The sequence below is a fragment of the Pteronotus mesoamericanus genome, unplaced genomic scaffold, assembly GCF_021234165.1.
Source record: "Pteronotus mesoamericanus isolate MK-2021 breed Mesoamerican mustached bat unplaced genomic scaffold, CSHL_Meso_final scaffold_1186, whole genome shotgun sequence".
In the NCBI taxonomy this organism is placed as follows: Eukaryota; Metazoa; Chordata; class Mammalia; order Chiroptera; family Mormoopidae; genus Pteronotus; species Pteronotus mesoamericanus.
This window is the reverse complement of record NW_026555302.1, coordinates 2,123,357-2,146,760: the sequence shown is the minus strand read 5'-3', so window position 1 is coordinate 2,146,760 and position 23,404 is coordinate 2,123,357. Positions and strand designations below refer to the sequence as shown.

General features: G+C 42.6%; 1 protein-coding gene across 2 annotated transcripts in view; it reads right to left on the bottom strand.

Moving 5' to 3' along the window:
* KCNK2 (potassium two pore domain channel subfamily K member 2) overlaps nt 1-16,670 on the bottom strand; it is a 90,590-nt gene extending 73,920 nt beyond the window's left edge. Inside the window, exons 1-3 of one of the 2 annotated variants that reach the window (XM_054587527.1) lie at nt 16,625-16,670; nt 16,184-16,261; nt 13,444-13,754 (exon numbers count right to left, since the gene is read on the bottom strand). In XM_054587527.1, the coding sequence (XP_054443502.1) occupies nt 13,444-13,754; nt 16,184-16,261; nt 16,625-16,670 (435 nt within the window). The remainder of the gene's footprint in view (nt 1-13,443; nt 13,755-16,183; nt 16,262-16,624) is intronic. The other variant, XM_054587528.1, reaches the window with a different exon arrangement.
* Nucleotides 16,671-23,404: the final 6,734 nt, after the last annotated feature.

Sequence of the window (23,404 nt, the reverse complement as noted above, 5' to 3'; positions counted from 1 at the left end):
TCTTGAGAACCACAGTTCTAAACTATTTCTAATCACTGCTCTGGTTATGTCTTTTATTTTGTTGATTTTGTTTTCTACCTAGAAAACCAAAGTAAGAAAAGTTATAGTTTTTTTATCTTTGCATCGTTCAATAGCTATGTTTTATTACTTTTGGTCTCCTATTACATTGCCCAGTATTGCAAAAGAAATGTTAAGTAAAAACAGTGAGAGGAGACTTTGTTTTTTGTTACATAAAATCTTCAATGGCTTTAGTGTTTTATCATTAAATATATTGACCATTGGCAAGAAAATGGTATTTAATTAAATAATTATGAGTGCAAATAAATAAAAAGGACAAATAAAACTTAAAAATTTTTAAATGTCTTTGGATATATCTTAAGATAGGAATATACACAGGCTGCAGACCTCTAGCCTTATAACTCCCAGGAAAAACTAATGTTTCCAGTAAAGATCAAGGAAGGAGGGGTGAGATTTAGATAGATTATAACTGCATCCAAAGTATATTTTTATGTGTTACAGACATTTCTTCAACACATTCATTTATTAAAAAAAAAATTATCAGTTGCTTATCGTGTTCGGAAATGGGGAAGCAAGAGAAGTAGAAACATGGATGATGTGGATGAGAAAAGATAAGGCACATCTTTAGACTTCACTGCTTTAAGTAAAGTTAATTATTTTATTGACTGGAAGCAAGCTAATACCTCCAACAACTGACTTAATATGGCCTTTATGACCGGCACCACTACTTGCTAGCCTGTTCTTTTGCTTGTCAATGATGAGGTGCAACATTCCCCAGACACTTGGATAAGATCCACCAATTATGTAAATGCAAAAGAAGCAAATGAACACTTACAAACAGTTATGTCTGGCAATGTGTGGGTTGTAAATAGTTATCACAGAGCTGTGATTATTGCAACAGAAGCTTGAGATGGAACTAAGAATATGTCAAACCACTATGAGAATGAGTCCACCATGAGGTCCTTTTTCTGGAATATTCTTGTACATTTATTTTATATTTTTGTACAAGTTCTCTTGGTCAACGTCCACAGGAAATTGAATGCCCTTGGCAAGTACACTGTCATAGATCTGAGAGTCTCTGCAATTTCAACATCAATTCAGGCCAAGAGATCATTTAACAAATACCTTCATGAGAACTGCTTCTGTATGTGCCATATTATGTGACTAAACAATCGCTTCGTCAATAATAAAATTTCACTTTTCCATTAATGGCCACTTTTGTAAACAGTCAAGTCATGTTGACAACTGATGAATAACTTGAATTGTTTAGATTAGGGTGAACTGAATGTTGGGTCCTATGTGTTTAATCCTAACATATTATTATTACCTGCAGGATTAAAGAAATAGAAATCTACAATAGAAGTAGTGTTTGGATTCATACTCAGTTTTGCTTTTCAGTTAGTTTGTAGTCAATAATAGAATGTACATAAGGAAAGGAAATTGAATATATAGTTTTAATCAAGAACAATCTAATACTTAAGAACTAGAGCTCTAAGAGGCTTATACCCATAGAGATAATAAAGGTAATTACTCATAAAATTATGAGTTAGTTTCCATGACAATGATGGCTTTTGAATCAAAGTTCACAGCATTCTACTATGAATTTGTGCGTTCTTGAATTATAAGAATGTCATCTGGCTTTCTGGAACTATAACCAGCTTTGACACCAAACATTGATAAGACACTTGTTTGTAATCATATGAAACTAGCACAGCCCTGGAACTCAAGGCAATTACTGACCATCATTAAAATATTCCCGTGAGTCTAACGAATGAGATAATATTTCTGGGACCATTGATAATCGAACAAGGGAGCAAATGTATTCTTGAAAGCCACACGAGATTAGCATATTATTCCAGAGAATACTCCAGTGTATCTCTCAGCTAATGATGATACTGGGTTGAACCATACACTATTGCCAATATCCAAGCACTTTTTGGCCTACAAAATGACAACTTACTATTAGCGTGCAAAAGAATGGCACTTACGTTTTCATGAATAGTGTGTTAAACATGCTAAATTTCATTGCAGCGTGATACTTATTACTGCAGCATTAAAGCTAATTCCCATAAGTAGCAAACTTCATAGCAAACCAATCTATAATGGTCTTATAATTCTACTGTGAAGAATACATACTTGTCAGTTTAAGTAAAACCCTACATGGCTAAGAATGCTATTCTGGGAAAACATAGACTAACTATTGAACACTCTATTTGATATTTGAGTTGTGTCCAACTTTGTATATATCTGAGAAATCAAGAGATATTATCTAATATTTAAGATGATTCCATTTTATAGAAGTAACTTTGTATATTCATCTTTTGATATCAAATATCCCGCACTAATATACATTCTAGCCTCCAATTAGATAAACTAATTTGAGACATGTTCCATGTAACTTAATTTTCAGAAATTCTGTAGTTACATGGAGATGACACTTTTTGGGGGGGGTTGGTATTTTTTTTTGTCTAGGAAAAATAGAAGCATCTACAAAAATAAAAAAAAATTCCTCAATTACATCATATATTAAATGGACTACAAGTACTGACAAAGGTGATATTTTTCTAAATCTAACATCAATAATTTTTTTCTTTCTAAAATATGTATTTCTCATTGCATGTGGAAAAATGATGAAGTAGTGTATTTGCATATTTTATACAGAACCCAGGTGATTAAATCATGCTATATTTAGAGTCTGGTAAAGAAGCAAGTTTTCAAGGTTTCCCCAGAGTATATTTTTTCAATGAGCCAGGCAATGTGCAATAATGTTTTTAATCTATTGTTTTTGTTGGAAATAATTTGAATCAGAATCTATTTCATGGTTTCTTAAAACGGCTTTCAAAGTCCTTGAATTTCTTTCCAAGTAATGGATGACCTAAGTTTAACCACACATTAATTAGAATTTCTTATAAAGCATCCTTCAAAAATTTTTAAAAAAAGATGATTTTTATAACTTAAAAAGGAGAGTATTTCCTACAGGAAGCAGTGTCTGTACACGACTTTAGAAAGCACCTCTAAAAACAAACATCTCGCTCACCTTTCTTTCTATGCCTTTCCCTCTATTTGGAGATTACGCCATTGCATGTCAAAGCTATTTTTATACAGACTAATGAAGTGTACACCTTTTTTACTTGCTCTTTTGAAAGTGTAAATTGATTTCCTTTAGTAGAAACAAAGAGCTTAAAATCCAAAATAGGGAACAATGGAGGAGAGTTCGTTGGGGGTGGATGTCATCAATAGAGCCAGAAGCAAGAGGCATACTGCTGGGTGTAGCGTTGTAGCCCCTGGTTATACCCACTTTGGAAGATTTTTATAATCATAAAAGTAATATACATAGTATTGGACATTTGGGATAATAAGAATAAGAAAATTACCCTTTGTAAAACAGTTTTTTGCAACATACAGGTATTTGATTTTTAGTTTTTTCAAAGTCATAATCATTACATCTGCTTTCAGATATTTCCATGTGATATAAGCATGCTCCAAGGCATTTTGAAGTCATCAATCTCTCACTTCATCGATGCCAACATCTACTGCGTAGCTACATGTGACATAGTTTACATCACCCTTCACTATCACTGAGTGGATTTGTATGACGGCATCCAAGTTCTGCGACCATTTTCTAAATTATTAGAGAGATGACAAGGACCGAACTTGAAACACTAAAATTCTGTTATTCGTGGAGTCCTGCGTGAAATGACACTGTGGTGCAAGAAGGCTAAAATGTGGTCGAGACCCCTGAGTCCTTGCAACACAAAAGGAGCCAGAGAAGCACATGTGAAGCTAGCACAACTGAAACCTGCACTTCCCCAGCTGTATGTGTTGTCATGAGCTCTCCTCGGTTCCATGTTGTTGTATGGTATATTAATGTTCTCTTAGAATATTAATCTCTCTCTTTCTCCCCCTTTAATCTTAGCATAAGCAGAGGGGCGAGGTTAATGAAAGAAAAGAAAAATAGAGAGAGAGGAGGTTAAGTGAGAAGTCAGGAAGAAACCAAAGGGCATATAGAAGGGAAACAGACAAAGGTTACTTAGATAACAAAGAAGAAATAGTTCTATAAGAATAAGGCAGGAACTTAATACAATTTATAGTCACTCTATCTAGGAAGTTCTTTTAAAAGAGGTTGTCCTTAAAATAGGATTTGTGTGGGTAGAAGACTGAGATCAAGGAGATACGGCATCGAAGATAAAATTTTTATACCATTTTGCCTAAGGCCTACCACACTAACCAGCATTTATTCATACACAGTTTCTAAAATCTAACATTCTAAACTGATTTAAAAAACAGTCCAAAATGGAACAATGGCAGTTTTACTGTCAATTACATGCATCCAGAGAATTCCCAAATGTGGAGATTCTGTTGGCTTTTTCCATAGAATGCCACTGATCTTTGCTCATTTGATTTTTCCACCACACTTAAGCCTGTATTTCCACAACATACACAAAGTTTAAACAGGTTTTATTGGTTTTAAAAATAGGTTTTAAAAACAAATGAATTTTTCTTGCCCTTCCTAAATATGTAACTAAAAGGTCATAACAAAGATTGAAAATCACAACCTTTGTACACACACGCATAACTAACAAAAAGAACAGTTACCCCAATTTGTATTTGAGTAAATCAAACTTCCCACAACCTGAATTAGTCATCAATAAAAGCCAAATATCACAATACTAAAATATTCTGATAATATTCTGATAGTTCCTGTTTCAGACCCTGTAAAATTTATGTATTTCTCAGTTCAACTGAGTTGACTCATTGCCATTAAATAAGCCCACAAGAAATGTCTGTGCTTTCAGGTTCGAGGTAAAATTTCTTAATACACCACAGATTAAGTTAACTAATGACTCGTTAACATTATGCAGAGAAATGGAAGTCTTGAAAAACTGTTTAATATGTTTATATTTCTTCTTGGTTCAATGTCACCAAACCAAGACATCAAAAATAGTATATGAATTGCTTCCTAAAATGGAATGATTCATACTCTTCCTGTCTTAGCTTCTTAGCTTTCCTGCAAGTTTCCCCCATCTTTCTCAATTACACACCCATATACTCACGAGTTAAAGTAAACGCTGAATTAGTTGAGATCTATTTTGTTGAGAAACAGGAATGTTACAGAATTTTTTATACTTCTTTCAAGCCAACTGGAATGACGGAACTACCATTTGATAACTGTCCAATAGCTACTGCACAAAAATGCAATTAAACCCTTCCCTCAGGCACCTCTCGGACTGACTTCAGAGTGTCACACCACGGCCATCAGCCGCGAAAATGAGCCTAGCATCTTCCCCCATGTTTCTCCATTAGTCACTGAGATGCTGCATTGTTCATCTTCATTCACACTAGAATTCCAGTCCCAAGAGCACTTCAGAGCACAGCAACCTCAGAAGATGCCACTGCTAGAGCGATCGTGGCGGGGAGGATGGGTCTCATGTCTGGAGAAGTATCAAGCTGATCTTCCCTTCTCCTGCCCTCAAAGCAAGAATGTGTTCATGCTGGTGGAACGAGCAGGTTATGTTTAAAACTGGACAGAGAGGGACAAGAATGAAAAGTCGCAGTAAAGCAACATGGAGTTTCTTGAGGATTCAGAGGATACATGAAGGGGGGAAGAGTGCTCGCATGAGGAGGTGACTCAATGGTTTTCAACTTCACTCACCTTTTCAATTACCTACTGTGCATCTATTGGGTGTCCTCTAGATAGCTATCTCTCCTTCAATAACTATATAGAACCAGCACTGTAAGACTGAGGTGTTTCACCACCTCATAAAAGTAAACCTGAGAGGCCTTGGCTGGGAGGCTTAGCTGGTTAGAGTATCATCCCTATACCCCGAGGGTTGGGGGTTCAATCCTCGGTCAGGCACACACAAGAATCAACCGATGAGTGCATAAATAAAGTAGAACAACAAATTGATCTCTCTCTCTCTCTCTCTCTCTCTCTCTGTCAAATCAATAAATAAAAAAATTTAAAAATAGAAAGAAATAAAAATAACCATGTTACCATTATCAATATGGTATCACATAACAGAAATCAGATACCTATGATTTAATCTTTCACAAAAGCTGAGGCATTGAGAGGCCAAACGATCACTGGTTCCAAATAAGTAAAAACAATAAAAACAAAGTAAATAAAAACAATATTTTTTTAAATTTTATTGCTTCACTCTCAGGTGTTGGTGTTACAGTTTCGCTGTACAATAGCTTTCACTGTCTACCTTTAGGCATATGCATAGCCATCCTTTCTCACTTATTTCTGTGTGAAAATACTTTAAAGGTTCTGAGCAATAAATCAATTTCTAATTGAATTTTTAAAAAGAGTCCATTCATAAGTTTGAGACTGGGTGAACACCCTGTTTATTTTATCCATATGTGTATAATGTGTCCCAAATGGCTGCAGGACTTGTCTTTTATGATTGTGTCACATACAGCCAATGTGTTTAGTGTGAAGCTAACTGCTCAGGAATCATTTGTGTCATGTTTTGTGCTTAATGATTTCTAAGCACACATAAATTCACTACCATGAATTTATAGAATAGCGAATCTGACTGCACATTACAGATCATGGGAAAGGGAATAAGACTGGCAGTAGCATTTGACAAAACTCATCCCTCCCACTTTGTAACATGTCCTCACTTGATTCATAGGCCGCCATGCTGTCTGCTCTCCTCCCATCTCCCTGGCCGCTGTCTCATCCCCTTCACCTTTGAGCCCCTGGGTCTGTTCCTCTCCATCTGTCCACACTCACAGGTGATTTCATTTAGTCTGAAGGCTTTAAATGTTACTAATATGCTGATAAGTCCCAAATGTACCCTTCACCCTGGACCACTACCCTGCTAAGGGGTCCGAAAGGCAACACAAACCAATAATTTGCCAAATTGGACTCCCCCTAAAACCCCTCCCCGCCCCCCACCCCCTCCCCCCCGCACCGCTAAAAGCTGCTCCATCCGAGTTTTTCCCGTCTCATTAACTGGCAACTTCATCTTGCCAGTTCCTCAAGCCCTGAGTCTATGAATCATCCTTGACTTCTTTTGCTCACACTTCACATCAAATTCTGTTGAGTTTATTTTTGAAATATCCCAACTTGATCACATCGACGGCTTCTGTCCTCATCCAGACGACCACCATCTCCCCTACCTGGGGTCTTGCAGTGGATCCCCAACTTCGTCCACATGCATTGTCTTCCTCACAGGACAGCCACAGTGGTCCTTTAAGGTTATAGCCCGATCCTACCCCTGCTCTGCCCAAGCAAGGTCCTTCCATGTCCCTGTAATTCACTCTGAGTAAAACCCAAGATCCCTTACTCTGACTTTCAAAGGCCTTGCAGGGATGTCCAACCTTTGGTGTCTCTGGGCTACACTGGAAGAACAGTTGTCTTGGGCCACACGTTAAACACATAAACACTAACGAAAACTGATGCGCAAAAGAGGTTTTAGGTAAATTTACGATTTTGTGTTGGGCCACATCCATAGCCATCCTGGACCAAATGTGGCCCGCGGGCTACAGGTTGGATACCCCTGCAGAATCGAAGCCCATTACTTCTTTAGCCTTTTTTCATATAAGTTCCCCCTTCACTCATTCCTTCTGACCATGTGGCCTCTCTGCCGAGAATATGTCTGCTTCTGGACCTTTGTTCTTACTCTCTTCTCTACCTAGACTATTGCATGCCTGTCTGTAGCTGACCACGTACAGGCATACCTGATTTATTGCACTTCCCTTTATTTCACTTTGCAGATACTGCATTTTTTACATTTTGAAGGTTTGTGGCAACTCTGTGTTGACCAAGTCTATTGGCAACATTTTTTCAGCAGCATTTTCTCACTTAATATCTCTATATCACATATTTGTGATTCTCACAATATTTTAAACTTTTTCATATTATTATATATTTTATGGTGATCTGTGGTCCATGATCTTTGATGGTACCATTGTAATTGTTTTGAGGTGCCGCCAAGCATATCCATAAAAGACAACAAACAACGGATAAATGTTGCCAGTGACAGGGGTCTCTTTCCCTCTCCTTGGGCCTCTCTATTCCATGAGACATCCGATATTATAATTAGGCAGTTAATCATCCCCAAAGGGCCTACGTGTTCATGTGAGAGGGAGAGTCACACATCTCTCACTTTAATTCAAAAGCTAGAAATTATTAAGCACAATAAGGAAGGCATGTTGAAAGACTTACTGGGCAAAAGCTAGGCCTCTTGCACCAACCAGCCAGGTTGTGAACACAAAGGAAAGTTCTTGAAAGAAATTAAAAGTGCTACTCCAGTGAACACATGAATGATAAGAAAAGTGCAAAAACCTTATTGCTGACATGGACAAAGGTTTAGTGGTCTGAACAGAAGATCATAGCAGCCACAACATTCCCGTTAGCCAAAGCCAAACCCAAGGCAAGGTGCTAACTCTGCTCAGTTCTATGAAGAGGCAAGAGAGCTACAGAAGAACAGTTTGAAGCCACCAGATATTGGTTCGTGAGGTTTAAGGAAAGCCAGCTCCACAACGCCAAAGCGCAAGGTGAACCGGAAATGCTGATGTAGAGGCCACAGCAAATTAGCCAGAAGATCCTGCTAAGATAATTCAAGAAGGCGGCTACACTAAACAACAGATTTCCAATGTGGACAAAACAACTTTCTCTATGAAAAACATGCCATCTAGGACTTTCATAACTGGAGAAGAGAAGTCAATGGCTGGCTTCAAAGCTTCAAAGCACCTGCTGACTCTCCTGCTGGGGGCTGATGCAGTTGGTGACTTTAGGTGGAAGCCAGTGCTCATTTACCATTCTGAAAATCCTAGAGCCCTTAAGAATTATGCTAAATCTACTCTGTCTGCACTCTACAAATGGCACAACAAAGCCTTGATTATAGCACATCTGTTGACAACATGGTGTATAGAATATTTTAAGCCCACCATTGAGACCTACTACTCAACAAAGAAAAGACTGCTTTCAAAATATCTGCTCATTGACAATGTACCTGGTCAGCCCACAACTCTGATGAAGATGTACAACGAGATGAATGTTGTTTTCATGCCCGCTAACCCACATCTATTCTGCAGCCCATGGCTCAAGGGGTAATTTCAACATTCAAGTATAGTTAAGAAATACATTTCAAAAGGTTATTGCTGCCACAGATAGGGATTCCTCTGGTGAATCAGCAAAATAAATTGAAAGCTTCTGGAAATAATTCACCTTTGTAGATGCTACTAAGATCATTCATTCATGGTTCATGGGAACAAGTCAAATATCAACATTAATAGGAGTTTGGAAGAAGTTGATTCCAACCCTCATGGATGACTTTGAGGGGTTCAAGGCTTCAGTAGAGGAAGTAACTGCAGACGGGATGGAAATAGTAAAAGGAGCCTCAAGATGGAACTGAACTGCTGAGGTCTCATGATCAAATTTGAACAGTAAGGAGTTGCTTCTTAGGGATAAGCAAAAAAAAAAAAAAAGAAAGAAAAAAAGTGGTTTCTTGAGGTGGAACCTCCTCGTGGTGAAGATGCTGTGAAGATTGTTGAAATGACAATGAAGGATTTAGAATATGACATGAACTTAGTTGAAAAAGCAGCAGCAGGATTTGAGAAGATTGATTCCAATATTGAAAGTTCTGCTGTGGGTAAAATGCTACCAAGCAGCATCACATGCTACAGAGAAAGCAGTCATGAAGGCGTCATTTGATGTGGTAGCCTTCAGAAACCACCACCCTGATCAGTCAGCACCAACAACAGCGAGACGAGCACTCCACCACCAAAAGGACCATGACTCACTGAAGGCCCAGATGACGGTTAGCACTTTTTAGCACTAAAGTACTTTTTAATTAAGGTCTTTATATTGTTTTGAGATATAATGTTATTGTACTCTTAATAGACTACAGTATAGTCTATTAAGTCTATAGTATAGTATAGTATAGTATAGTATAGTATAGTATAGTATAGTATAGACATAACTTTTATATGCACTGGGCAACTAAAAAATTTGTGTGACTTGCTTTATTATAATTTTTGCTTTATTATAGTGATCTGGAACTAAACCCACTACATCTCCAAGTCATGCCTGTATTAGCTTTCAGATCACCATGGTCATTCCCCCAATCCAGTGTACCATCATCAGAAGCAAGCTCCGAGCCCCCGGCTTCTTCCTAGAAAGGGAAAGGGTTGGAATGTGCATCGAATATTCTGGATTTTAGGGTGCTGCCTAAGGGACTGGATTCCCTCTTGCCGATCTCAGAGCTCTTATGGGACCCGGCACATTCTAGGTGCCTGGGGGACACTGAGAACAAAAATGAGCTGGGCAGCTTGCCTCTCCTCCAGAGGACCCATGTACAAAGACAAAGGCCAACGCAGCTTGGTGGCCTCTCTGTCATGGGGCAAGAAAAGAGTGGAACACATGTCAAACATTCCTGATTTGGGAGGAGCTACCCAAAGGAATGGTTTCTGTCTTGCCCAACTCAGAGTACTGACGGGATGCAGACTCTGGAAATCTGGGAAACACTGACAATAAAAGAGACTTAAGTGGATCCCAATAGCTCCAGAAAACTTGCAGTACTGCAGACAGACAGCAGAGGTAGCAAGGAATTACAAGGTCCTGAAAAAAAAATGGCAAATCCATCTAATTGGGAATTTATAAGTCCAGAGAGGATGAATCCATAGCAAAGGTTTGAGAGGCATCTCAAGCTGAGATGATTGGTGAAAGTCTCTTCCTGTACATGAGTCAGTCTGAGAAGGCTGAGAGAGGTGGCCATTTTTTCTAATGGATAGATCACAACACAAATTTACAAGGCACACAAAGAAACAGGAAAACATGGCTCAATCAAAGGAACAGAATATATCTCCGGAAACAAAGTTATAATAATATATGTATTAATGAGGTTTTAATGGATGATTAAATGGGAAAATAAATGTGAAACACACTTTGAAATCTATGAGAATCATGTGAATGAAGTGTAATTCTAATATGTGATTACTGGCTCACTGGCCTTCCTCCCTATTTAAACGCTGCTCTTGATCCTTGAAGCCATGCCATTATAAAGATTCTTTTATCAGAGGAAATTCTATTCAAAGGGGAAAAAAGTAATTTATTAGAGCCATGGGGTTATAAAGGTGAGTCATATGACAATAAATAATAGGCAACTTCTTCACTGAAAAATAGTGAATAAGCACAAAAATTCTTAAAATTGTTAAGAAACAAAAATACTCAACCACCAGTGAATATTAATAAAGCTAAAGTGGATTGCCTGTGTGCAGCAGAAACAAAAAAATTAGGTCATATATTGAGTTCTGTTTGTTGCCATTCCAAAAACAATATAGAAAAAATGATCAGTCTACACCTTCAGATTGTCTCTACCTGACATGACCTTCAAGGTATTTTCATATTTCTAAATAAATTTGGGTGGCAATGAACAATGGGACCCTTTATGGATTTTCACAGAGTCTCCTCCAGCATTGTCCTAATTCCGGACTCTTTTTTTCCTGTCCAAGGCCAAACATACCTCACTTCAGAGGGTAAGAATCAGATGCTTCAACCCAAAAGAAAAAAAAAAGGGATGAGGTGGAGGTAGGGATTAACAACAGGAAACAAACCTAACGCTCTTAAGCATCTAAATGCTTTACTTGGATTATCTCTTCCCAGCAACCCTATTTGATAGGGATTCTTTCCTCAGTCTAGAGAAATCATTTTTTAAAATATTTTATTTATCTATTTTTAGATACAAGGGAAGGGAGGAAGGGAGAGAGGGAGAGAAACATTGATCGAGTGCCTCCTATGCATCCCGACCCAGACTGAACCCACAACCCAGGCATGTGCCCTGACCAAGAATAGAACCAGCGACCTTTCACTTTGTGGACAATGTCCGACCAACTGAGCCACACCAGTAAGAGCCCAGATAGTCCCTTTAAAGCTCAGAGAGCAAAATTACTTGTTCAAGATGGCACCTCTAGAAAAGTACTCAAGTGGAGTCTAAAATACATCTACCTGATCCCAAAGTTCAGGCTTTACCTGTACTCCATGCTACCTCCAAGACAACCGACAGCTCTTCTTCTACAACCCAAGGGATATGGGAATTCTTCAAAGATTTGCAGTACCTCTTAGGGCTATGAGGTACAAAGAGAGAGAAGTGATAGTGATCTTATGTAGGAACAGGCTATGAGATGAGTGGGACAATGATATTGGTTGTCAGGTTTACTGTCACTACTGAAAAGGTTGCTATCATCTAAAACAAGTAGAGAATTCAGTATATAAGTATATGAAGAGCCTTTTCAAAATTTAAGTCAAATAAGTGAGATGCAGAGGTGTCCGACTGTGGTAGGAGCGAAATGAGAGTCAGAGAATATTAGCTTTGCTACTTTTCAATAAAACTTGAATAATAACTTGTATGTGTATTATATAAATGCAGAGGGCTCTGAAGAGCAGAGGTAGAAACTGGGAATTTATGGCAAGAGGAAATAAAAGAGCAAAGGTCTTAGAACAAGAAGCTGGATTAAAACCAACAATACTTTCTTCCCTCAATCTACTATTTCAACTCATTAGAATGATGTAAAACCAATTACAAGATGAGGAAAAATGCTCTCAACAACCAGTCAGATCTCTTCTTAAAAGAAAGCTATAGGGCTTTCTTCTCAACCAGGCTTGACCTATGTTTTATGCAAAAATTACAACCAAAAAATATAGCTGTCTCCAAGGAGTCTAACTGAAACGTTTAAGTCATTTTGAGATTAAATTTTAAAACAAAATGTTTGTCCATAAAGATATTAATGTTATAGAATAAATTAACACTAAACTAGTTTCTATTCAATAACTTTGTTTTTTTGTACAGTAACAGATTGCTTTTAGTTGGGGTCTGGAGAAGCAATAACCAATCACCTCCCTAGACACCAACAAAAGGCAGTTATCACTTTGGCTGATGGAAGATGGGCCATGAGAGGTGCCCATTGCAAAGGGGTCACACACCACAGACTCATCTTTCCTCTTATGATGGTCACTGCCACGATTACTGCACTTTGTCTGCCTTATGTGTCCCTCTCATCTGCCACAGCAAAGCTTCTCGGTTGGCAAAGATCATTTAGCCAGGGAGGCCTCCAGCAAGCTCACCCCATGTCTCTGGGTGTCCACTGGCAGCCCTAAGGCAGGGCAGAGGGAAAGAAAGCAGGGAGACGCCAGGACAGAAACACAGATGAGCTGCAACAGGGGCGGGTGAGAAGGAACCATGGGAGGGAGAGATCAGAGAAAAGGAGAAGAAGAGATGGCAGAAGTAAGAAGAGAGGGAAGAAATGTAGAAAGGAGACAAACTGCGGAGAAATAGCCAGCTAAAGAGAAGAGTGGTCTAGGGACTCTGCAGGCACACGAGGGTGGGCGGCTTTGTGCTCTGAGCTGGCTTCCCTAACTCTTATTCTTTCTTCCTCCCTAGAGGAAATGGAGGAACAACTGGTCTGTACCATTACCTGGATGAGTTCGTCCAGCTCAGTCGAATTGACACAGGAGTGTTGGGAAATGAACGTTTGCTTCTGGATCACAATGGTGGTTCTCTGTGAGATCTCGTGAGGCTGCTCCAACGCTTTGAACACGGTGGCTCCAATGATCAGGTAGAGGACAACCACCAGGAAAATCGTCGAGACCGTCTTCCATTTCATAACATTAATGGTCGTGTCACTCTCCACTCGAGAAGCAAGCACTGTGGGTTTCGTGGAAAATGAGAGCCTCGGTTTGGAGTTCTGAGCAGCAGATTTTGGATCCAGCAAGTCAGGTGCCGCCACTGACAACAACAGAGAATGAGGGTTAGGTTGGAGGAGATTAGAGGGATAATCAGTGGGCTTGTTTAAGGGGTCAGACAAGGTTGACTGAACCCTGTTCCTCTGCTGGAAGCTCTGGGCCATATATATGGGTTCAAGGAAAAGGGGCTGGGTCCTAGCTCTCTGCTGCTATTGGGGATCTACATGGGGAGGGGCGGGGAAAAACAGGAGGTGGACCACCAGGAAACATAAAACAAGTCAAGCATGCCTGAGGTCTTCCTCGTTAATTTCAATATTTCTATCTGTCCACCATGCTAGTCAACACTTAGTGAACTCCTAAGAGTTGACGATACTCAAGCAGATATTTGAAAACACATGAAGAAGGCTCATAGATCATTCTTCTTCTCAAGTACTTAACACTCTATACCACAAAATCATTATAATAAGGGAACTGTATTATAAGTGAATTTGTGATCCAAACCTTATTGCTCAAAGTAAAACATTAGCAATTTTCTGGTAATACATGATAATAAATAAACCACAAGAGCCCAATCATTTCTTTCTGCTTATCCTCTGAAGTAGGCTCATGATTAAGCATTCTCTAGATTTTGCTATTCGATCTCTGACATGTTTATAAAAATAAAAGTATTGCTACCCATTGTGGCAAAATCCTTGGTGCAGACAAGACATGACAAGTTTCTTCCACTTCAACAGTGAACATTATCAAGAAAAAAATTAAAGCTTTGTCTCACACCTTGGACCCTACGTGCTCTTCTGTACAAAGCTAATTGCTCCATTAGAGTGAATTTATGTGTTCTCTTACAAATTCCCATATACTCTGAGGTGCCTCTACAATCATTTATTATTTATCTCAGCTGTTCAAAAATATCATTAATGGATCCCTTTTCAGCAAATACAAGAGGTACTACATTTCCACTTGCTAAGGGGAAAATAAGTCATCTACTACAATGTATTTGATTGAAACAGCAACATTAAACCAAAGGGGTATTAGAATGGCCAAGAAATAGGGGACTTAAGCCACCAACACAGCTAGAATAATCAATTTAATGTCCATAATTGTTATACATATCAGTAAAATTAGTGTATATAATATAGGTTTAATATGAAATGAGAACCTAATCTGAAAGACACTTGTGGATAAGTATATGGAAATCCCTATGGTATGGCACCCAAATACCCTTATAGAAACCTGAAATTTCTTGACGATAGGAAGGGAATAGAGAGTGTCAACTTTCACATGGCTACATACATTACCTTCTTGACTACCACTGAGTTAAATGGAGAATTACCACAGTTTGAGTTTATAAAATAAATCTTCAGTGATCCATAAAAAAAAAAAAAAAAGCCTTGTAAACAAAACTACATGAGGCACCAGACCTAAGCAGTGTTGTAAATGATGGCAGATAACAGAGAGATCCTCACCCAGCAAACCTCTAAATGGTTCTGACTCTGAAGAGATGAAGTCAGAGCTCTGATGAGGTAACTGTACCTGTGTGTATGTGAATCTCCACATATGTACAGAGATTTCCTATGGTCCAGCCTCTAACTACAGGTATGTATGTATAGGTTTCCCCCCCACACACTCAGCTGCTCCGAAAAAAGCCCCGGACTAGTAGACACCTTTCACATCTAATGTTTACAGAGGCAACTTCACTCAAAATTAGCACTGGATATATGTTCAGTATTTTAATTTAAAAAAATAACTTTTAATAGAAATTCTGATATTGGCTAAAATCACTGTCATCTGCTATCTAGCCACCCCAGCTGACCTCCAAGCTGCATTATGAGTCTGAGTGAAAAATAAAGGTCATAATCTAAAATTAACTCATTTTCGAAATAAAAATAACAAAATCACATAGAAGCTCAGTATCTCTCCGAAGGAAGCTTCCCAAGCCTTTCTCTCCAGTTCTCCGTTCTTTCTTATTTCCGATTTTTCATATCAGTGGTTTCCAGTCTGTCGAACTGGAAAACCCCAAGGCTGTTTACCTGGATGCTCCCCAAATCCCACTTGTAAATCCCAACGCCAAACTAAGACCTTATCATTATGTGCTTTTGGGAAAAGGGGGGCAGATTTTTTTTAAAGAGTGTGTGTGTGTGTGTGTGTGTGTGCGCGTGTGTGTGTGTGTTAAACTAATACATGTCCTGATGGAGTTTATTTTATGCTATTGCCGTATTTTAAATTAACGTTAATACATACAATGCACATTTGGCAGACAGAACGGACACCAAAATAAAATAACAGCCGTTCCTCTCGGTCTCACAGGGGGAACCCTCTGGGTTTCCATCTCCGGCCCTTTGGCGTGTGATCAGGGAGAGGAGCTCCTCAGCACAAGGAATCAGAGACCGGCCCCCTCCACACACGCGGGCACATCACTACCTCCCCGCTCTGCCCCCCGCGCATCTTAATCCAGGTCTCCCGTCCTCACCCGGCTGTGTCTTCTTCGCTCTGATCCCGGGGTCAATGGACGACTCAGTACGACGAGAAACGAGCCTTTTTCAGCACCACTGCCTGTCCCACCACGCAACGGGCAACAAGTGTGACCAGGGTCACCACGCGTCCTGCCAGTCGGCTACTCCCAAGGGCTGACCCTCCTCCTCCTTCGGAAACTCCCCCCAAGGTGTCTCACGCCCGTTCCCGGGGCAGAGGCAAACGCCCCGGGCAGCAGCGGGAGAGGGGAGGAAGCGGCAGCCAGGGGAGGCTCGAGGACGGGGGATAGGTTTGCCTCCAACCGCAGATCAGACCCCGCACCTTGGACGGGAACCGTAGGTGGAAAACGTCCGCTCGCAGCCAGCGGGGCGTTCGCAGCCCTCCCGAACCGGCTGGGGCGGGAAAGCGCGGGGCGGGAGGTGGCGGGGGTCCCCGGGGTCTCACCTCCTGCTCTATAGCCGGCTCTCTCCCGCGAGGCGCTGGGAAGCATGAGGCATGCAGCATTCAAAATGTTTTTGAAAAAGACGGACTTGAACCTTTTACAAACACGCCATTGTACTCACTTCTTATTCAGAGACGGGCTGCGCGCTCCGAGCTGCACGGGCAGGCATTTTCCCCGGCTTTGTTTTACAAGGTGGGGAGAGCGGGGCTGGACGCGGGAGGGGGTGGGGGGGAGCGTGAGAAGAAACGAAATCGCGGGAAGGAGGGGACACCGGCGGGCTGGGCAGAGGGCGAGGCCGAGGCCAAGTTGGGCTCCGGCGCCGCCGCCCCCGCGCGCGCCTGCGGCCGGGCCCGGGTCACCCGGAGAGCGCGGGCGACCCGGGTCCCGCGCCTGCCTGCAGCCGCCGCCGCCGCCGCCGCCGCCGAGCGCTCCGCCCCGGGCTCGGCGCTGGCCCGGCCCCGGCGCGGCTCGGGGGCGGTCGGTGCAGCCCCAGCGGCCGTGCACCCCGGCGTCTTTGTGCGCGAGCCTCGCTCAGCCCCTCTTCGCATGTCTTTGTGTGTCTCCCCCGGCCAAGCCCTCCGTGCCCCGCGCGAGCTCTGGCACGGGCTCGGCCGCCCTCTGCGGCTCTCCCTTCCAGGCTCGCTCCCTTCGCCGCTCGCCGGTTCCTTTCCCTCCTTTCGGAACTCCCTCCCCTTCGCCGCTTCCCCACTCCCTCTCTCACCGCCCGGGCTCGCCTCTCCGCACCCCTCCCAGCCCAGCCCTCGTCTGCGTCGCCCCTGCCCGCTGCTCCCTTCCCAGTCCCCCGTCGGCCCGCCTCCCCGCCCGGGGACACAGCCCTTGGACTCACCTGCTGCCTCTTCTCTCGGCCCCTTCACTAACCCTGCCCCCTCCCCAGATCCTCACTTTCACTCTCTGGCACGCGGGGCTCCAACCCCTCTCCTTCCCAGTCGGTGTGCGTGGTGTAGAACCCACCTCTGGGGCTAGTGTCCCTTGGAAGTGAGCCAACTCCCCTCCCTTTGGCCCCCCCAGGGCTGTGCAGAGCGGAGCCCCTTTGGCGCCCTAAGACGTCTGCAGCGAGGACGGTAATGAGGGTGCTGGCTTCTAGTCTATGCAGCGGTTATCAAGTCACCAGCAGCGCCCACCCAAGGGTGCTTGACCCGGGCAAGGAGATCTGGACAGAATCTTCCGGACCAAAAGGATGGGGCACGCACCAGGAGCCAGGGTGAAGGCATCGAGGGATGCAGAGGGAATGGAAGAAAAATCGGGCAGGGTGTCAGAGCAAGACCCCTTTGCTGGGGACTGGGGTCGGGCTTGAGTATGACTCGGCGCTCCCCGCACACCTCCCCATCAGGAGGGATCCCAGCTTCACAAGTACTGGCCCCCGCGCAGGCTCGTGGACTGCCGCGCGGGGGCCGCCGAACTCGCCGGGACGCGTGTGGGAACCGAACCTAGAGCGGTCGGAAAGCGGAGTACAGGCTGCCGCTGTAGTAGGCGAGTCCTCGCACCACACTCGGGAGACAGCGGAACTTCTGTCTGTGAATCCGCTCTTCCTTTCCACTTTGGCAGCGGGGATCCCCAGCTGACCTCCACCCTCCCACCTCCGCCGCTGTATGAGACGGTTTATCTTCCAGAAAGGCTGCTTGACCGGGTTGGAATCTCTCCCTAGTTACAAGGAGAGCTTTCTAATGAAGGCTATAGACCGTAGACCTGAGAAACTAGTAGTGAAGGCTACAAGCCGTCAAGGAGGTAAGGTAGAGCAGAAAGACTCCTGATTGTAAAAAGAACGTTGTCACCCTTTTGCAAGACTGTGACCATTGATGATTTGAAATATCAAATTATTTTTTAAAATTCCGAGATAGATTCAGCACCTCCTTCTCCTATTAAAATTGTCTTCCTTGTTAGGAATGCCTTCCTGCTAGAATGGAAATATGTTTTTCCTTACTTGTGTTCTCAGCAATAACATAATCGGATGTCCTTTTTAAAATGTGAATCTGATCCTCTCGTTCCCGGACTTAAAAGCCTTGCAGACTCTCTAGGTCACATACAATGTACTTCCTGGTCACTTCTCTTTCATTCCAGACTCCCCCGGGTACGGTCAGTCCCTGACACACCTTCCCCTGTCCTCTCCCCAACCTTAAACGACTAAGACACTGTATCAGTAGAGCTCTCCATATAAACAGAACAGCAGAGTGTGTGTACGTGTAAAAGATTTATTTTAAGGGATTGGGTCATAGGATCGTGTGGCCTGGCCAGTCCATCTGAAATCCCTAGGGCAGTTCTGGCAGACTGGAAACGCAGTCAAGTTGATACTTGTCTTGAGTTTCTTTCCTGGGAAACCTCAGGTTTTGCTCGTCAGACCTTCAGCTGATTCTACGAAGCCTACCTCCATCATCTAGGGTAATCTTTCCTTAAAGTCAGCTGATGGGAGATGTTGGCCACATCTACAAAAATACTTCTACAGCAACACCTAGATAAGCATTTGATTAAATGACTGGGTACGACAGCCTAGTCTAGCTGACATATAAAACCAACCGTCACCGGTAATATCCTTCAGATTCCCAGGTGTCTGGGAATCTCTCCTGAATCCTGGCTATTTGCTTTTCAGGGCGACTTGTGCTTCCATCTTTGCCCTTGTCACATTGTTTTGTCACATTGACTTTGCACTTGTCACATTGTGTTGGGCTTTTTTAACCTAGATTGTAAGCTCAGGGAGGGCATTAGCCATGCCTTTCTGTTCCCTTCAGCATCCACAATAACCGGTGACAGGTGTTTGATAGACACCTCGATGAAGGGGTGAGTGCTGACATCATTCACCTGGTCTCCCTCCAGGTGTTTGGAATCAGAGTATCCTACATATATAGGAAATGAGGTGACCTCACCACCCTCAGAATCATTTTCTACCCTGTCACAACATTTTTGTTCTCTAGATGAAATGATCCCAAACAGTTTGGGTATTCTGTCTTGGGGTTTCTCTTTTTTCCATACATATTTTCCCTCTTGTTCAACAGCTTGGTGATTCTTCTTTGTTCCCTCTGGATCTTTTGCAAATTTAACCACATCTTGCCAAGCACTGGTCCTCTGGCACACTGTCTAATGCTTACGGCAGTAGGGGAGCAACTCATCGTTTAAAATGCCTGTAAAATGCTCCCCTTCTCCCAGACTCCTGAGATGTACGACTCCCCACCAGTCCCAAATGCTGAAATGCCATGGTCCCTCCTTTTCTTCATTAATTCATAGGGAGCCGTTGTCCTCCGAGGTTCCCTTTTGCATTATTCACACATTAAGGACACAGGTATGTGGAGTGTGTGGGGAGGCATGGATTTGCTTCACAGAGACATTAAAACAAGTTTTTAAAAACAAAAACAAATTTCAAACTATAGCATTGGCAGGAATCACTCCACCACTCCAGCCTCGGCCTCACAAATACTCTGAAAGGACCAAGAAACCAGTCACTACGCTCACCTTCCGCCACAGCCCCTTCACGGCCCCCTCAAGTAAGCACTCCTACCCCTTTAAGAGCCTTCTGGTGCCAAAGACGTATTCAGTCAAGGTCTCTGAAGTAAGAGTCAAAAAAAGGAAATAGATTAGTTTGCATATTACTGCAACTGGAGAGATGAGGAAATAGGATGGTTTGTCCTGCTTCATTTTATGCCTGAATTACTCAATGCACATAAATCCCATCAAAAGAGTAACAGAAAGACTAGTAGACTTGATTTCTTTTATGCTGCAGGACACTTGACACCCCTGCAGGACACAGGGCACTGAATTCTATTTGAATGGCTAGGAAAACCTGAAATATATAATTAAAAGATTTAGCTCCCCAAAATTCTGTACTGCCCTCATTCCAGTGCTTTCTTGCCTGTTGTTCTGCTCCAACGAGCAGCACAAAGTCTACAGGACTTCACTTTTATGTTCTTTTGGATTTCTGACTTTAACCTACTCAAAATTCCATAGTTAGGAAAATGAGCATGCCACTTGTCTTTCCCATAATTCCAATCAGACCTGGGAGTTTGGCATCAAAGTGACTTCTCCAGTATCCTAACTCTACTATTTTGGAACCACTTGAGTTTGAGGGAGTCTCTTTAGCTCTGGACATCAGTTTCCTCATCTACAAAATAGAGGTAATACACTGAACTCACAAGGGTTGTCATTCTTGACAACTCAAGTGAGTTGTAAGAATTAAAGTGAAACAACACATATATGTTTAACGTTATAGGTCCTCAAAAGAATTTTATTCTCTCCTGTGCTTGACTTAATGCCATGAATCAGGGAGCTTTTGGCCAAGCAAGACCACCAACAAATTCCAACTCCGTGATGAATCTTGCCGTTTATTTAATCTTCTGGATAACACAATTGCACGGGTCTATGATGAGGAAGAATAAATCACATTCATTCAATATTTTTGACTGACTGCTGGGTGCTTATCAGGAGCTCTGTGGCTATAACAAGGTTCCTGCCTTCATTAAGAGGGAAGGTGCTGAGTAAGTACAAAATTAAAACTCAGATACCTGCAACAAAGAGAATTTACATGGTGCTATGATAGAATCTAATGTTCAAGGGCCAGGGAAGACCTGGCTATGGAAGTGGTACTAAAGTTGGACCCTGCAGGTGGGCAAGGGCAGGTGGGGAGAGGCAGAGTATAAGGAAAGAGCTTCCTTGGAGGAAGGGACAGCGTGTGGAAAGCCTGTGGCAGGAAGAAGCCTGGAGAATTCGAGGAGCTCAGAGCGTGAGGATTGGTGCGGACACTGATCAAGCTGGAGAGGCAGGCAAGGACCAGGTCATGTAGCACCTGGATTTTAATTAATGGGACTTTGATGAATTTTCAGTAGAGGACTAACTTCATCAGATGGAATTTTTTAAAAAATCACTTTGGTTTCTATGTAGAGAACAGACAGAGGTGAACAAAAATGGAAGCATGTAGATGGTGACTCTAGACATTATTGCTTTAGCCCAGAGATTCATGGTGACTTGGATGGGAGTGGAGGAGAGGACACGAGAGGTGGTAGGAGATCCACAGGGCTCTGTGATCCAGTGGGTGTAGGGGGTGGATGGTGAGAGCGAGGATGGGCATTTTCCAAGAGGTTCTATTTGACTGCAAGCTTATTTGAGACAACAGTATAGGCAGTACTTGAGTGAAATGCTTGCCTAATATCCCTTGAAGGATATTCATCCCTGATTGTGGGTGCAGTGTGTGTCCTGCATCTCAGCCAACACAGTCACGATTCCTCAGTCTCTCCATGCCAACTGGTTTAGGCATGGCCTTGTGAATCATTCAGCCAATGGAATTCATGCCAGAGTTTCTGGGATAGGAAGCTTTCATGCTATGCCACTGACCTTGAACCTAAAAGCCTTGAAGGCTTTTATGCCAATAACAGAGGACTAGCTACCTGAGAATGGAGCCAATACAGAGCAAGCAGAACCAAGATGACCAGATCCAGGTGGCAATGTTTACTCAGTTGCCTAAATCATACTACACCATAAGCTGCACACATTTTCTTTTTGGATAAGCCAGTTTGGATTGAGATTTCCGACACTAGAAATCAAGAGTCCTATTTGGAACTTTGCAACGTTAAGAATTGAACAAGGTGAGAAATAATTTACCTGTATGGGCATCTCTAAGTTGACCCAGGATTCCTGCCTCCTCACATTCATGCCTTTGGATTATGCTCTCCTGTTGAACGTGGACTGCGAATGACTAGGATACAGCACAAGTGACAGGGATACCCATCCTTTCCTTGGTTAGGTTACAAAAAGACCTTGGCTTCTCTCTTGAGTGCTCTCTCCCTCTTGGATCAACACCTCTGATGGAAGCCAGCTGCCATGTCATAAGGCAGCCCCGAGGACAGGCTCACATGAGTAAGCCTGAAAGTGGCACCCCCGAGGTCTTCCAAAACCCATGTAAGAGAACACAGAAGCACATCCTCCTCCAGTTGAGCCATGAGATGACTGTCGTCTTAGACAACACCATGAGTGCAGTCTCTGAGCCAGAACCACCCAACCAAGCCTCAAGAAGCGTGAGATCCTAAATGGTTCTTGTTTTCAGCTGCTAAGTTTTGGGGTTATTTGCTATGTTGCAATAGACAGTAACACAACTTCTAAGATTTAAATCCCAAGGCAAGCTTATAAAATGTCAGGCAGACCTGAGCTATGCAAATTGCTTTAAGAAGGCAATTCCTAGTGCTAGCTGGGCAGCTCAGTTGGTTAAAGCGTTGCCCCACACATTCAAGAATCAACCAGTAAATGCATAAATACGTGGAACAAATCTCTCTCTTAAATCCCCCCCCGAATCAATCAATTGAAAAAGAAGGCAATCCCTCAAAATGATAACGAAATTTAATCACTTTGAAGTATTTGTGTCCCTAAAATTAGAATGTGCCAATTAGAAGGGCAGTTGGACGTCGCTAGAAGAGCAAAAAGGAAGAGAAGAGGTTGCTGCTAGCAGTGCCTATGCAAACATAGCCTGGAGCAGTGGGTCACAAACTTCGGAGCATATATCTGAATCACCTGGAGGGTTTGTCTGATGCAGTTTTTGATGCATCACCTCTTGGTGAGGCCTGAGAACTGACGTGAATAACAAGGTCCCACGTGATGCTGACGCTATGGTTCAGGGAGAACACTTTGAGAATCCTGGATGAAAATCAGGATTTGGGTCCATCATACTCTGATAGCTTGCAGAGGCGGATTTGGCACCGGTGAGAAATTGGGCTACTGGGCACCTCAGGTCCCCTGCCAACCAGTTTGGCAAATCACGGCCAGCACGGGAGCATGCTACCATTCCTCCT